Source organism: Perca flavescens, chromosome 3, assembly GCF_004354835.1.
Source record: "Perca flavescens isolate YP-PL-M2 chromosome 3, PFLA_1.0, whole genome shotgun sequence".
In the NCBI taxonomy this organism is placed as follows: Eukaryota; Metazoa; Chordata; class Actinopteri; order Perciformes; family Percidae; genus Perca; species Perca flavescens.
Window position 1 is genome coordinate 41,254,475 of NC_041333.1, and position 16,913 is coordinate 41,271,387.

The 16,913-nt window shown below is 44.3% G+C and overlaps 1 protein-coding gene across 1 annotated transcript; it reads left to right on the plus strand.

Annotated features, from left to right (window-relative positions):
* Nucleotides 1-9,843: 9,843 nt before the first annotated feature.
* On the plus strand, nucleotides 9,844-10,770 carry LOC114553016 (olfactory receptor 2A14-like). The gene has a single exon (XM_028574108.1). The coding sequence runs from the start codon at nucleotides 9,844-9,846 to the stop codon at nucleotides 10,768-10,770; it is 927 nt and encodes a 308-aa protein (XP_028429909.1).
* The last annotated feature ends 6,143 nt before the right edge of the window (nucleotides 10,771-16,913 follow it).

Here is a 16,913-nt window from a genome sequence, read left to right on the forward strand (position 1 = left end):
AATGCTGACTTGTCACAGAGATAAGGTGTTGACATAAATCAATTAAATATGTCAATTATTTTTAATATCTTGCATTGAAATGTTTGCTCATTTTAGAAAAAAAAGAAAGAAATGTAAGCATTCCTGACGCTGTCTTACTATCAGTCACTCCAAACTCGTAAAATACGGACGTTTGGGCAGTGGCTGTCAGCGTCAGATACCACGTAAAAAGCGCCCTTAAGCGTGTGTGTAGAATGCACCAGGGAGAGCAGCAGCTACACAGCGTTTGAAGATGACGTAGCACTAAGAGCGACAACGGTAGCGAGTAGTATGAGTCCTGTGATTCTTTTCCTAAACCCAACCGACGTTTTCTTCTTTACCTAAACCCAACAGTCCCGTGTGTAATAGAAACGTAAACCCACCCACAACCTTTTCCTTAACCTTACTGCATCAAAAGTGATGGCAATCGTCCCGACCAAGCTCGTTTTGATAAAGAGCGTTTAGATATGACGCTAAAGGAGACTTTTAGCGTCAATAACAATGCCAAAGGCACCTGACAAAGCGTCCATATTTTACGCAATGGGATTGAGAATGTGTTGTCTGGACAGGCACAAACAGAGACTTTTGGAAACGATAAAAATCGTCAGTCAGTCTTATCGTTTAGGTAGGCTTACATATACTGAACAAAATTATAAACGCAACACTTTTGTTTTTGCCCCCATTTTTCATGAGCTGAACTCAAAGATCTAAGACTTTTTCTACGTACACAAAGGGCTTATTTCTCTCACATGTTGTTCAAAAATCTGTCTAAATCTGTATCTGTATTTCAAGCCTGTGTGTGTAGTGATTTCCAACAAACAGAGTGTAAATTGTAATTTCCCCACTGGGGATCAATGAACAGTATAAATAATCACAATGCTGATTAGACAGCATGATTATTGCACAGGTGCGCCTTAGGCTGGCCACAATAAAAGCCCACTCTTAAATGTTCAGTTTTACTGTATTGGGGGGGGACCGGGGGGACCGAAAACCAGTCAGTATCTGGTGTGACCCCCATTTGCCTCATGCTGTGAATACATCTCCTTCGCATAGAGTTGATCAGGTTGTTGATTGTGGCCTGTGGAATGTTGGTCCACTCCTCTTCAATGACCCAATGCTCAATGGGTGACATGTCCGGTGAGTATGCTGGCCATGCAAGAACTGGGATGTTTTCAGCTTCCAGGAATTAACGTCAGAAAGTATATTTTACAAAGTACTTAAGTTTTCAATTTGAAAAAAACAACTGCATTATACAAAATTGTGGGGGCTTGGTGGCAAATGTGGGCAGATGTTAAAATATTTGCGTCTATCTCTGGGCACCCTTCGGTCAGTTAGACATTTAGCCCCTTGACGCCTGAATTTATTCACAATTATATAAACAAAATATTATGTGTGTTTCTGGCTCCAAGCTGATGCTAAATTAAATTGAGATTGTTAATTTGTCTATAGCATATGGAATAGATATAAATTTAGGTATGATGCAAATTAGCGACAACAGGCATTATGGTAAAATTCTTTACAAAATGGTAAAATTAATAAAACACATAGTAGATTTCATTCATGTCACAAAGTTGTTAGAACTTCTAAACTGTAAATGACAAATACATGGATCTTAACAACGGCAAGAAAGAAAACACTCTCCTACTCCCTAACATTGACAGTAGTTTCTTTAGGGTTAGGGGTAGGGTTGGGGTAGGGTTAGAGTTAATAATTAAGAGTTATAATTTACTGGCACTGGCCTATTGATCTGAACCAAACAGGAGGGAATTGGAAGGGGTGTGGTGAGATGATGGGGGATTAAGTGACTAGGTTCTTAGTGTAGAGGCAGCTCTCTTGACCCATAATCCAGGGGACAGGGGTACGAGGCCCCAGGAAGGCAAACAAATGGAAACACTGGGCCAATGAAATGGGAAGAAAAAATACAAAGAAAAATAATCATACAATGAGAACATGCAAAAAGGAAATAAATCTATAAGTGCTGGATAAAAAGGCATGCAATCACATCTAACTGGCTGTAAAATATATATAATATACATAAATAATTCATAGATAATTCACAATTTATAAATAGTTTAAGAATGTAATAAAAGAATATAAAATAAGTGCTTGGTAATAAATTCAAAGAGAAACATGCAAAACACATATAATAATTCATAATAAAATCAGGTGCATAAAGAAGTGCCCCAAAGGCAGAAAAAAAAAATGGTCTCATTGGGGTGGCTAATTTTGGCGGATTTATGGGTCTGGATGCAGAGTAGGGTAGAGAATAGATAACAGAAGGGATGTACATGGGAATTTATGTGTCGTTTAAACCTGTGGGTGTGATGGTCCTGAGAAGGTGAATCCAAATTCTTTCTGCCCTCTTCCTCTGTCCCACAGTCCAACGGTCGTTGGATTCTAAGCCAGAGATGATGAGGTGATTGGTTGGGTGTTGCTGGAAATGTATGACTAGTGGTGTGGTGAGTTTACCTTGTTCAATATTGTAAAGGTGTTGTTTAAGGCATATGAGTATGGTATGCTTGGTTTCACCTATGTAATGTTTATTGCAGACAGTGCATGTAATAATGTAGACGGTATTGCTAGTATGAAGGGAGTAAGACTGGAGGGTTGGGTGGGATGTACGACTGTGTGGGTTAAAAATAAATTTTCTGTTTTTGTAAAAAGTGTTATGTTGAGTGTTAACTGGAGGTCTATGATCTGTGAATTGGGAATGAACAAGTAGGTCTTGGAGATTTTTGTTTTTCCGATAGGCGGAAATAGTTTTATGGTTGGTAAATGCTTGGTGTTGTGTTTGCAAAATGCTGTAATTGTGTTTAATGTAGTGGTGTAATCTGGTGGTCTGTTGGGAGTAAGTGGATACAAACGGAATAATCGAGAAAGGAGTTTGGTTGGGGTTAGGATGGGGATGAGAGTTGGGGTGAGGATAAGGGTTAAGGTCAGGGTTGGGGTTTGGATGAGGGTGGGGGGTAGGACACAAACCCTGGTTAGGGTGGGGGGAGGTACAATTAATGTTAGGGTGAGGGCAGGGGTGGGAATTGGGGTTAAGGTTAGGGTGAGGGTTGGGGTTAGGTTGGGGATGAGGGTTGGGGTGGGGATGGAAGTTAGGGTTAGGGTTGGGGTTTGGATGGGGGTGGGGGGTAGTATACAAACCCTTGTTAGGGTGAGGGGAGGTAAGATTAAGGTTAGGGTGGGGGTAGGGGTGGGAATTGGGGTTAAGATTAGGGTCAGGGTTGGGGTTAGGGTGGGGATGAGGGTTAAGGTTAGAGGAAGGATATAGGTGGGGGCGGTAGAATACAGACCCTGTTTAGGGTAGGGGGAGGTACAATTGGGGTTGGGTTTAGGATGAGGGTAGAAAATGGAAGTAGGGTTGATGTTAGGATGAGGGTAGGGATGGGGATGAGGGTTGGGGCATGAATTAAGGTTGGGATAAGGGTTGGGGTTAAGGGGAGGATAGGGGTGAGGGCAAGGGGTGGGATACAGACCCTGGTTAGGGTGGTTGAAGGGTGGGAATGGGAATGGGGGATAAGGAGGGGATTTTGGTTGGTGGGAGGGGAAGGGGTAGGTTTAGGGTAGGGGACGGGATGCAGACCCTGGTTAGGGTGGGGGGAGAAACTGTTAACATTAGGGTGAGGGTTGGGAGGAGGGTCAGTGATGGGATGTGAATCTTGGTTAAAGTTAATGATTGAGGCTAATGGGGGAGTTGAAGGTGAGGTAGCCTGTGCATTGAGGACCTGGATTGATGTTGAAAAGTGGGTAGAGCGAGTGGGGGCGAGGTCGGCCAAGGTGCTGTTTTTAATGGAGCGGAGGAAGCATTTACTGTAACCTCTAGTTCTGAGGATGGTAAATAAGGTGGTAATGGCTGACTGGAGATCTGATTGATGGGAGGAAAGGCGGTGAAAACGGATAATTTGTGACTTTATGATGCCCTTGAAGGTGTGTTTGGGGTGATAGCTAGATTTATGGAGAAGTGCATGTGTATATGTCGGTTTAAAGTAAACCTTGGAAAAGAGGCCGTTGTGTGTTGGGGTAGTGGGCTGAAAGAAGATTGTGGTGTCTAGAAAATGTACCTGTAATGGCTCTATTATGTGTTTTACTTTTATGGAGGGGTGATGATTGTTGAGAAGGTTGAGAAACTGTGGGAAGAGGGAGATGTCATGTGTCCAAATACCGAAGATGTCATCCAGAAAGCGAAGGTAAAGTAGGGGTTGGTGTGGGCATTTGGCCAGTGCCTCCCGCTCCCACTCGCTCATGTATATGTTGGCGTAAGATGGTGCAAAACGTTGACCCATGGCTGTCCCATGAATCTGAAGATAATGTTTGTTATTGAAGAGGAAATCGTTGTTAGTAAGGCAGAGTTCTAAAAGTTGTAGGATTTCCTTGTCTGGTCTTAGTGGATTGGGGTATTTTTTGAAAACTGTTTTGACTGTCTGTAGTCCTGTTGTGGTATTAATGTTTGTGTAAAGACTATCTATGTCGATGGTGAAAAGGTGTAAGTGTTGGGGGACAACCATGGGTCGAATCATATCTAGAAAATGATAAGTGTCCTTAATGTAGCTGGCATGTTGAGTGGAGAGGGGACCTAGGAAGTGTTCAATGTATGTAGAGATATTATAGGAAGTGCTGTTGCAGTCTGAAACTATGGGTCTACCGGGAGGAACCTCACAGGGAATGGTCCAGGTGTGGGGTTCTTTATGGATTTTAGGCAGAAGATAAGAAAATCTGGGGCGTAGGTGTTGGGGTCCAAAAAGATGATCTCTTTGTTTGGCAGTGAGGATTTTTTTATTGTAAAGTGATTGGATGATGTCCCTAAGTTTAATTTGAGTTTGTGGTTGAATGCTTGATTGGATAGATTGATAATGGTTAGCGTTGGATAATTGTCTGTTAGCTTCAATTAGGTATTGGTTTCTGTCCATGATGATAATTTTAGATCCTTTGTCGGCTGGTTTAATAATGATATTTGGGTTATGACGGAGATGTGAGAGGGCCCTGCGCTCCTCAGCAGACAAGTTGTCCGGAATCTCTGGTGGTGGTTGATATGAGCGGAGGGTTTGTTTATTGTTTTGAAGGAGAGGTCCAGTCCAGGTCCCTGTGTGTATTAGGGTCAGGTGGGGGGTCAGGTGTTGTGTTGGCTTGTGTGGAAGTGGTATTGGCCGGGTTGGTTTTGGAAAAATCTATAAATTTAGCTGTTGGCACCAGTAACTAAAGATGGTCTGGGCTGTGTCGGTGGTCCAATGGATGTTGTCAGATTCTGTGATGAATGTATCATGTGGTATTTCAGCTAGGAAGGGGAGGTGTGTTGCTATGGTATTATTGATAAGTTTGAGGTTTTTCTGTTGTGTATTGGTGAGATGGGGAGAGTGATTTATGATGGGGAAGTAGATGTCTGCGTTGGGGAATGTGTCTATGGCCTGTTTATAAAGGGTTCTTAGTTGCTTGCATGAAGTTTGTCTGGGGTCCTCGTCTTTATTGTTGAGTCCAACGGAGAAGATGACGATTTGGGGGTGAGGGTTAGGGATGGTCTTTTTGCAGATTTCGATGAAATGGTAGAATTTAGCCCCTGGATAACGTATAAAGTTGAATATTGGAATTGGAGTGGGGTGGAATGCGGTTAATGTTTGAGTCACCCAGAATAAGAACAGATTTATTACTCCTGAATGACCAGTCTGTGACCTTCTGGGTGGGGCGAGCTATATGGTATGTAGGTTTATGATTTTTTGTGTGTGTGGACGTGGATGGATAAGAAGCCATAGTAGGAAGGTGGAAAGTTGGGGTCTGGATTTCAGGGTGGTCGGAAACCAGGGTAGCAAGGCGAGGCGGGGCGGCCACCGGAGGTCGTTGTGATGAGGGTTCAGATTGGACTTTCTCAATGAGGGCAGTTTTAGCCTTCTGAGTGTTTGTCATCATGGGGGTTCCCGCTCCATCACAGACCGAGGACTGGGTGTCCGGGGTCCGCCCAGCCAAGCACAAGGTCCCCTGGACAATAGCAGCACCTACAGATGTTTGAGAGAGAGGGAAGATGATGTCACGGGTAGGGTTGGGTACCGTTTGGATTTTTACGATTCAGATGCCAAACCGGTACTTTTAAAACGATTCCGATTCGTAAACGATTCTTAAACCGATTCTTGAAAAACTGAAAAATGACATAAAAGAAAGGCTTTTTATGGAGTTTGTTTTTTTTAAATTGAAAATTATTTAAATTTAACAATATATTAACGTTTAAATATAATAACTAAACCTAAGTCACCTAACACATAACTACAATAATTTAACAAATAACAGTTACACTATTAACAAGTAACAACAAAATAAATGTTGAGTTGGTATGCCAACCAGCTTCAAACTTTAGCAGTTCTTTAGCAGAAAATTGACCATATTTGCCTTCTCTGGCAAGATATGACACCTCTCCTGAGTTTTGGCATGTCCTGCACAGGGGAAAACTCTCTCAGATGGTGTCTAAGAGGTCTGTACACACCCAGGTAGGAGTTTAAAAGGGCAGACAATTTGGGGAGGCTGTCCTGCCTCCCCCACCACCAGGCTACAGGGTCCTGTCCTAAACGATAGACTAGCAGAGTAAGTGTAATGTTTACTAGCGATCACGTGCAGTCAGTGAATGGTTAATATGCTTTTACGTCCGTTTTGGTGAGCCCAGAGGGAAAATATGACATTTTAAAAGTAGCCTACATTTATGGTAGCTAGCTAACGGTAGACTACAGAGAAAGTGTGATACTTTTACGTCCGTTTCAGAGCGTGTACATAAAGCCGTCTATCAGCAGAGATTGTAGAGTGCATGTCCAAGAATAGTGCGGACACGCGCTTCACACCGCGAGCGGGCATGTGTGCCACACGGCAGAAAAGGGAGAAAGAAAAAAGAGTCTGCTGCTGTCCGGAGCAACAGAGGAAAAAAATTTCAGTCGAACCGAAATGAGGAATCGAAATTCACGTTCTAATCTGGTCCGAATACTACCGTTTGCGTAGGAACCGGTACCATAGTGGAACCGGGTTTAGGTACCCAACCCTAGTCACGGGTGACGGTAGAAACATTGGAATTGTGAGATAATCCAAATATGAATGGAGATGGGGGTGTCTCAATATGATTTGTCTGAGTTGAGGGTATGTGGATTTCTGCTGTGAGATGGATGTCCCTCTTCTTAGAGGTGAGGGCTGATTGCAAAGTGGTGGAAGTGGTGGTAGTTGTTTTTGTTGGGAAAATGGACGTTGGACTGGAGGGTAAAGGAAAAACCCCCTTGGATTGTGAAGGGGTGGTCAATGTTTGTTGGGACGTTGATGCTATGTTGTACGGATCCTGGTTATGGTTTCTAAATTGAGTTGATTTCCTAGGAGCTCTGGAGTGTAAGAATATCCGAGGGAAACCTGTTTTCTGGGGGGTGAGGGGTAGGATAGGAGAAAGTTGCAAATTTGGGTTATTAGTCATGTGGGTAACTGAAGGGGAAGGTGGGGGTGATACGGGGAGGTCTGATAGTTCTGAATGGTTTGGTTAGAGACCCAAGGAACTTTTTTTGACCGTTGTGGGAGTGGAGTAAACAAATTGACTGTTCCAATGATGGTCTGTTTTGGTGCATTGTTATTGGAAGAACTGGGAGCAGAGGTGACGAGGGAACTCAATGTCTGTTTAGGGTTCTGGGTGTTGTTTAGTTCAATGGAAACCTGGAAAAGGGATGTGGATTGTACATGTTGGTAGGGTCCAGATTGAGTTTTTGGGGGTTCTGTTCGAGTGTGGAGAAGTGGTGGGCGTTTGGTAACCTGAGGTTGTTGGGAGTGGGTCAGTTCAAGAAGGGAAGGTCTGGGTCCTAAAGAGAGTGTGCGGTGGTTTAGTCGGGGGGGTATGGGACGGGATCGTGAGGGGAGTGGGGGAAATTCCTCCTCATAAATAACATTCGGGATGAGGGAAGGAGAACTGCCCCTACTAACCTTATCTAGTGAAGGGAATGGGGTGTTGGTCTGGGGGTCAGAGGTGTTGTTATGTGAGAATGAGGGGTCCAAAAGGAGTTGCACTGTTAATGATGTTGCAGTTCTGAAGCGATCCCCATAACGTTTCTTTGCCCAACCCAAAGCAATTTGTAAGGCTACTGAGCTATACGGAGTGGTGCTTAAGGTGGAGATGGTGGTCTGGTAGTGTGTCTGGAGTATATGCATATTTGTCATCATCCAGGCTGCGGTGTTGTCCTATACCTTTTCACGGGTGTTAATAGAAGGTGTGGATGGTTTAATAAAATCAGTGAGACGTTGTACATTTTTCATCATACCTGTTGGGAAATTGTTGGTGGCTATTGCATGGTCAATAATATGTTTGTGATGTACTGCTTGTATAAGTTTGAAATAAGTCTTGCTGGTGGCTCTGGTTTCTGGGTCTGGTAGTTGAGTGAGCCAGCAGGCAAGGCCGCCCCTAGAGAAAAGCCTAGCCTGGCTAAGGAAACTACCACACAATTCACCACTGCAGAGACTCATATTCACCAACGACAGCACACAAAATGGATATATATGCTACACATACACATGGAACTGCTGCGTGATGATTATTACCGGAGCCTGGCTGAACACACTCACTCATCCCAGACGGCAGCTAGCAGCTAAGAGGGTAGGTGAATTTAAACAATGGCTAAGTTGCTAAATGCATCTTGTTGTCATGTAAGGGCCCTGTTCATGTTGCACAGACATTTTAATTGCATTTTGTGTCTGTTAAGAAGCACAAAGGCACTCTTTATCTTATAGCCCCCATAACTGCCGTTTTAGCTGAGTGGGAGCTCTCGGCATTAGCTGCAGCAGCTCCGTGTTGCTAGCACCGATTCGGCTCGTTTTTTTTGCTATCGGCAGTACTATTATACATATAGCAATCAAGATTAACGGAAAACTTGCCCAGAGTTCTCCTTTAAGGTAGTTATGCCTTGGCATTACTTCTTGGCACGGATGTTACTGCTTGGTCTTAATACCAGGTTACATGACATCCTGCTTTGCTCTCGCCATAACTACTACAGCACAAGAGGGCAGCAGTGGCTTCCAATAAATGTAAATGGGTCGTAATTTCTTCTTGTACAAGAGACCTATGGGGTTGTTTTTCGGAGGACAGTCTCAGTTTTAACGGTCCTTTTAACGGTCCTATTTCTTCAACTGTCTTTTTATACATGTATTTTTGTTTTGTGAATTACCTTAAATTGCAGCTTTTATAGTTCTATACATAGAAAAACATTACTTTGTTATTAAAATTGACAAATGATATTCGTTTATCAAAAATAGTTGCCGATCAATTTTAGGTTGATTGACTTACTGACTTATAACTACAGTAGAGTATACAGTATGTCATGGGGGAAAAAATAATCAGTTTATGTTTACTTATTTTAGTTTTGTTTTACCGACCAATGTTTTATAACATGCTAAGAGTAGATGTTCAGATATCAGTAAGACGTGTCCCGTGATAATGACACCTGACTGCTGAGGCGCACACCCTCTGACTTGAGTTTAAAAGAAGCAGACACAGAGTTTCCACTCAGTTGCCAAACAGTCACAGCAAATGAATGTATGGATTCATGCAATGTCATGAACTGTGTTCTGTCATTTCTAACCTTAACATTATATTGACTTTAATAAGGTAAATGGTAAGTTTGGAGAATCTGTGTTATTGTATGAATGTATGTCTTTACTGTTTGCAGGCTGAATACTGCTTGTGTGTTAATGCAGTGAGTCCAGGATAAGCGTACATTTAACATTTTAACTAATTTGATTTCTGCTAACCTCCTACAAAATGTGACATTGTCAATTGTTCATCCTGTGCAAACTTGAAAGGTTGTGTTGTGAACCAAACGGATGATCATGATAAACTCTACACAGGTTTCATATTTCACTCTTGGTGCATACTTTGATATCGGGCTCTTTAAATACTTACTTTTCACGATTATTATTTGTTTTTATGCTGTAATAGTTTGTGCAAATCTGTTGCTGATTGTGATTATCTGTATGAACAGAAGCTTACATGAACCTATGTACCGTTTTCTGTGCAGCCTGTTTGTAAATGAACTTTTTGGTAGTACAACGATGTTACCATTCCTTCTGGTTCAGATCCTCTCTGACATTCACACTGTTTCTGCTTCTTTTTGTTTCCTGCAGATTTATTGTGTGTTTGCATATGGAACTATAGAAATTATTAATTTATCCGTAATGTCTTATGACAGATATCTTGCTATCTGTTATCCTCTGCAATATAACACAAGTATGACATATAACAAGGTAGCCATGCTTATTGCTCTAACATGGTTATTCCCATTTATTGAAGTTGCTGTCACAATATCTTTGAGTTCCTCTTTACAGCTGTGTGGGAACATCATTAACAAAGTGTACTGTGACAACTATTCTGTTGTCAAACTGGCCTGCTCTGTCGCCACAGTGAACAACATTTATGGACTCTTTATCACTTGTCTTGTAGTTTTTGGTCCCCTCATTTTAATCCTTTACACCTACATGATGATCCTTAAAGTGTGTTTTTCTGGTTCCAAACAGACCAGACAGAAAGCTCTCAGTACCTGCACACCCCACCTCGCTTCTTTGATTAACTTTTTCTTTGGTTCTTTCTTTGAAATATTACAGAGCAGGTTTGATATGAGCAGATTACCTGTGATGTTGCGCATTTTTTTGTCATTATACTTTCTTACCTGCCAACCAATATTTAACCCTTTAATGTATGGTCTGCAAATGTCAAAAATACGTAGCTTATGTAAAAGTCTTGTCTTCGGTAAAATGTAAACTAATCTTAAAGATGTGTTTAATGTCCACTGACTTTGGAACTTTATTTAGCATAATGTGTATTCCTTAAATCGTCTAGTTTGATATGATACCAATATCTTCATACAAGCTTTGAAACAGAGACTCTTAAAAGATCCATCTCGGGATTTTATGAACAAATATCGTATCATTCAAATGAACATCGATTTTAATTGGAAAATCAATTTATTAAACCCAGCCCTAATAACAGAGGTGAAAAAAAATTAAAAATGGGTTGATATTACTGCTTGTAAAAAAGATCCAAGGGTTGTTTTTCGGAGCAGAGCCGTGCAAGTCATTCAATTTTCCAACACACTTCTGTACACTGAAATGCAATTTCAAGGAAATTAAAGGAAAATAGGAATATGAAAAGGCCAGCTCCTGGTTCCAGAACTTAAAAGAGGTTACATTTTATATTCTTAGAACCAGTTTTGTAGTTAACACATAGACTGAAATAATAGTGAACCTAACAGCCGTGACGTGATCCATTGGTTTGTGGGCAGCCGTACTTAATGCTTGAGTTTGGCATTAAGATTCACCAGGTCACTGGTTTAATGTTAAGACTTCTAGGGTCGGTCATTGAGCTTTGGCCATAAAATGTGCATGTACCAACTACCCCTCTGAATTGCCATATACTCCTATATGGTGCTCCTTATGGACAACATGACTAAAAAAGAGGTCTAATAGCACAAAACAAAAGCATAACAGTTTCAGATGCAGTCAGTTTTCTTTCAATGACGTGAGGTGACCAACTTGTTCTTTGGGGGAAAATCCATTAGAAAATACCCACACTTTCCAGGCATCTCTGACTGTGTAACTCAAGGCCCTGACTGTGTAACTCAAGGCCCTAATTTGGTTTCAGAAATGGCCCTGTGCATACAAATGAGCCCAACCATTATATATTGAGTTGTTATGGTCAACATTCTTCTCTAGCTCTAGCTCAACATACTAAGGCCTCTGACCTTGCCTGCCATTTGGGAAGCAATAAACCAAACCTTTATGCTCATTCTTGTGGGTCAACAGCCCACTGTGCAATGACCTCACTTGTTTTGTTGTGCTGAGCCTGAAGAGAACTCAACACTGCCTGTGGTAGACTTAGGTGCATGTATTTAGCAGGGGGCTAAATGCCTGAATAGAGCTCAACACTGTCTGACCATTTTTCACTTCCCGAGATTTCAAAGAACCATCGTCACTGTGTCCGGAGCTAAACAATAACGATTCCGATTTAAAGAAATGCAAACAATGCAAGAGATTGAAATAATATACATACATTATGAAAACGTTTACTGAGGTCATAAATCAAGTGAGAAGTAGGGTCATTTTTTCATAGACTTCTATAGAAACTGAATACATTTTTAAGGCAGTGGAGTCGCCCCCTGCCGGAAATTAGATAGAATGCAGGTGTGAGGCAGTAATGAATTGGCATTACTTCTTGGCATGGTAGTTGCAGCATAGTCTCAATACCGAGATACTTGACATCCTGCTTTACTCTCGTCATGTTTACCATGGCACAAGAGGGCGGCGCTGCCTACCAATAAACATTAATATGGGTCATAATTTCTGCTTGTAAAATTGACCTCCAAAAGGAGAACAGGTGTCGGTGAATAAATAACTATACATTATACAAAATTGTGGGGGCTTGGTGGCAAATGTGGGCAGATGTTAAAATATTTGCGTCTATCTCTGGGCACCCTTCGGTCAGTTAGAAATTAAGTTTAGTTTGAATTCACGTTAACGTGTTCCCTGTGTTTAAAACAGCAACCATAGTGAAGTGTCACAGTGAGTGTGTAAGACCTGGTGCACATTGGCTTCTTCCAGGCATTACCATAACACATTTAGATAACCTGGGTCACTGATTTGATGTTATTTCTAGAGTTGGTCATTGAGCTTTGGCCATAAAATGTGCATGTACTAAGTACCCTAATGAATTACTCTATGCTCGAATATGGTGTTCCTTATGGAGAATGTGACTTACACAGAGGGTATTAGGTAAAGCCCCTCAGTTTCAGATGCATTCACTTTCTTTTCAGTTAAGTACATGGGCAGAGAGGTGACCAAATTGTTTTTTGGGGGAAAATCCAACACTGCAGCAGTCATCCAGGTCCTTGAGAGAATACCTGCACTTTCCAGGCATCTCTGACTCTGTGTGACTCAAGACCAAATCCAGAAAATTGGTTCAAGAAATGCCCTGTGCATACAGGTGAGCCCAACTATTATATATTTAGTTGATATTGTCAACACTGTTCTTTAGCTCCAGCTCAACATGCTAAGGCCTCTGACTGTCAGGGTCCCACCGTCACCAGCACTCACTCCTCCCACTCGTTCACATTCCCCATCATTCACTCCTCTCATCTGTTCACTATCTCCTCAATACTCATGACTCACACCTGCACTTCATTAGTTCACCATCTTTATATTCGGCACATGCTCGTTCACTCTTTGTCTGGTCTCGTCATTACAAGACACATAGACTCTTTCCTGTTACCAACCTATCGCCACATTGAGTTCCTACCTGCTATCATCCTCCTGCCGTTTGCTGCCGCCCTGAGTCTTACACCACCCCAGCTAAGTTCTGTCTGTTTTTGGCCTGCTCACTGTTCCTCCAGTTTGATTTTTGTGAATAAAGCTACGCTTCACTCACCACCAGTCTGACTCCTGTTCATTCCGTGACAGAAGACCAGACCACAATGCAAAATCCAATGGAGCCCCTGGAGAATCCATTACGGGACCCATTCGCGGAGCTGGTGCAAGCTGTTAGTCAGTCTCTCCTGCCCTCACCACCCGTCAATCCACCCACCATACCCGAAGAGATCCTCCTCTCAGCACGCCAGCATCTGCTTCCGCAAACACCCGCTGCTTCGTCTGCTGCCTCTACGAGTCCCATGGCCCGACCAGCGACTTTGGAGAGGCGGAGTATTGCAGCGTTTTTTTGCTGCAGGTTTCACTATACTTCCAAATGCAGGCTCATCAATTCAGCAATGATTCGGCCCGGGTGGCTTTTGTCATCTCCCTGTTGTCTGGCCAAGCTCTCCAGTGGGCCCAGTCTCTCTGGAATTTGGACTCCCAAGTGGTGAAATCCCTGTCCAACTTTATTCAGCACTTTAAGGAAGTTTTCGGACAGGCGGCTGCTGACCTCACTGTTTATGACCAACTTTACAGGCTTCGCCAAGGACAGTGCATATGCTCTTCGGTTTCGCACTCTGGCGGCAGCCAGTGGTTGGAATGAGACTGCACTCATTACTGCCTTTTGACACAAGCACAACCCAGATGACCGCCAGCTGGTGGTGGTGTATGATGACACAATGGGTCTCGAGAATCTCATTCAGAAGACCGTTCGTGTGTCTCAGCGTTTATCTGCCTGTGAAAACCCTGCTACCACTGCCACTCCTCCGCCCTCTGCTCCGACTGTCGTTTCTCCAGCTTCTGAGCCCATGCAGATTGAGTCTACCCACCTGTCACCTATGGAGCATCAGCGCCGTATCCAACTCTAGCTCTGCCTATACTGTGGGGATGACAAACATCTCATCGGAGACTGCCCTGTTCGACCCCAGCACCCAGCGGTGAGTTCCTCCGAAGATTGAAACACTGATTCTTACTCCTGTACATGTGTCAACCTCACGTATCTGTGTCGCAGTGCAAGCCCTAATCGACTCAGGCTCAGTGGGGAACTTCATCTCCTCTCCACTCCTACAAAAATTAAGGGTCCGCAAACGCCGGAGCCATCAAGAACTCAGAATCCAAACCATCCAAGGAAAACCGCTGGGTCGGGTCCGGATTAGCCACTTCTCCCCCACACCGACGCTCCGTATAGGCTGTCTGCACTCGGAGGAAATCACGTTCATGGTACTGGAGGAATCCACTGCTGAGCTCATCCTGGGACGACCGTGGTTAGTGCAACATCAGCCCACCATTAATTGGACATCCGGAGAGATCCTTCGATGGGGTGAGGACTGTTTCCATTCCTGTGTCACACCAATTAGGAGGATTATGAAGACTCCCCCTTCCAGTCCTTCTTCATCTTCAAAGACAAAACCCTGGATTCCCGTTTATTCCACTTCCATCAAAAGTCCCGAGGTTCAACACCAAGTGGAACTCCCTGTCAAATACAGGGAGTATGAGTTGGCTACGAAGTTACCTCCATACCGGCCATTTGACTGCGCCATCAACCTGCGACCCGGAGCCACTCTCCCTGAAGGCCGGGTCTATCCTCTTTCCATCCCGGAGCAGAAGGCCATGGAGGATTATGTGAAGGAGGCACTTCAGCAGCAGTTCATCCGCCCATCTACTTATGCTGCCGCTTCCAGCTTCTTTTTTGTGGCCAAGAAGGACGGGGATTTGAGGCCATGCATTGACTACAGGTCCCTCAACTCTCAAACAGTGAAGTTCAATTATCCCCTTCTTCTGGTTCCTGCTGTGCTCGAGCAGCTGTGTGGGGCCCGCATCTTCACGAAGCTGGATCTACGCAGTGCATACAACTTGATCCGCATTCGTCGAGGAGATGAATGGAAGACGGCATTCGTCACACCTTCTGGCCATTATGAATATAGGGTTATGCCCTTCGGATTGTCCAACGCTCCAGCGGTCTTCCGGGGGTTCATGAACAAGGTCTTCTGGGAGTTCCTCAACAGATTTGTGGTGGTCTACATTGACAATATTCTCGTCTATTCCTCCTCCCTTTCTGAGCTTCGGCGGCATATCCGTCTAGTTCTGGAGAAACTCAGAGAACACAAGCTGTACCTGAAGCTGGAGAAGTGTGAGTTTCACACCACCTCTGTGCCGTTCCTGGGCTACATCATCGACCAACATGGAGCTCAGATGGATACCATCAGGAACTGGCCTCAACCCGCTACTGTAAAAGACCTCCAGCGGTTCCTTGGGTTCGCCAACTTCTACAGAAGATTCATTCACAACTACAGCCTCATCAGCACTCCTCTGACCTCAGCCCTCATGGGCCAGCCCAAGTGTCTGTCCCTGTCTCCAGAAGCCATCACCACCTTTACACGCCTCAAGGATGCCTTCGTGACCGCTCCCATCCTGATCCATCCCAACCCAGACCTGCCCTTCGTGGTCGAGGTCGACGCATCCTCCACTGGTGTAGCCTCCCAGCGGCAGGGGACTCCTCCCAGACTCCATCCATGTGCCTTCTTTTCCAAGAAGCTTTCCCCGGCAGAGCGGAACAGTGACATCGGGAATCGAGAACTGCTTGCCATAAAGCTTGCCCTAGAGGAATGGAGGCATTGGCTGGAGGGAGCCAATCACCAGTTTGAGGTCATAACGGACCACCGCAATCTGGAATACACCAGAGAGGCTAAGCGGTTAAATCCCCGCCAAGCTCGTTGGGCCCTCTTCTTCACCCGCTTTGACTTCCTCATCACCTACCGCCCGGGCAGTAAGAATGGCAAAGCGGATGCTCTCTCTCGTCTCCATCAGGCATCATCCGAAGATCTCCAACCCGAACCTATCCTCCCTCAAACCATGTTCGTCAGCACGATCATCTGGGACATCAACGAGCAGATCGCCCAGAAGAACATTCTTCATCGCGCTAAGCCGGGAGGTCCAGAGGGGTTAACCTTCGTCCGTTGTCAGTTTCATGCCACCCTTCTGGACTCAGCTCACACCGCTCTGGGTTCGGGACATCCGGGTGGCAGGCGTACCCTCTCGCTCCTCAGTCGCCCAAAACTCTCTTCGAGAATCCACTACGGGGCTCACCCCGTTTCAGTGCATCCTGGGCTACCAACCACCTCTCTTCCCCTGGTCGGGTGAGCCCTCGGAGGTGCTGGCCGTCAACTACTGGTTCCATCAAAGTAAGAGGGTTTGGGAATCGGCTCACGTACAGCTCCAACAAGCTGTGTGGAAGCATAAGGAACAAGCAGACCATCGTTGGTCCGACCCTCCTCAGTACCAACCTGGCCAAAAGGTGTGGCTTTCAACTCGGGACCTCCGCCTCCGCCTGCCCTGCCGCAAGCTGAGTCCTTGATACATAGGACCTTTCACCATACAGAAGCAGCTGAACGACGTCACTTACAGGCTAAACTTTCCGCCTCAATACAAAATCCATGTGATACATCATTCCATGTATCTCTTCTGAAACCCTTCATTAACCCTGTCTCTCCTCCTTCCACAGA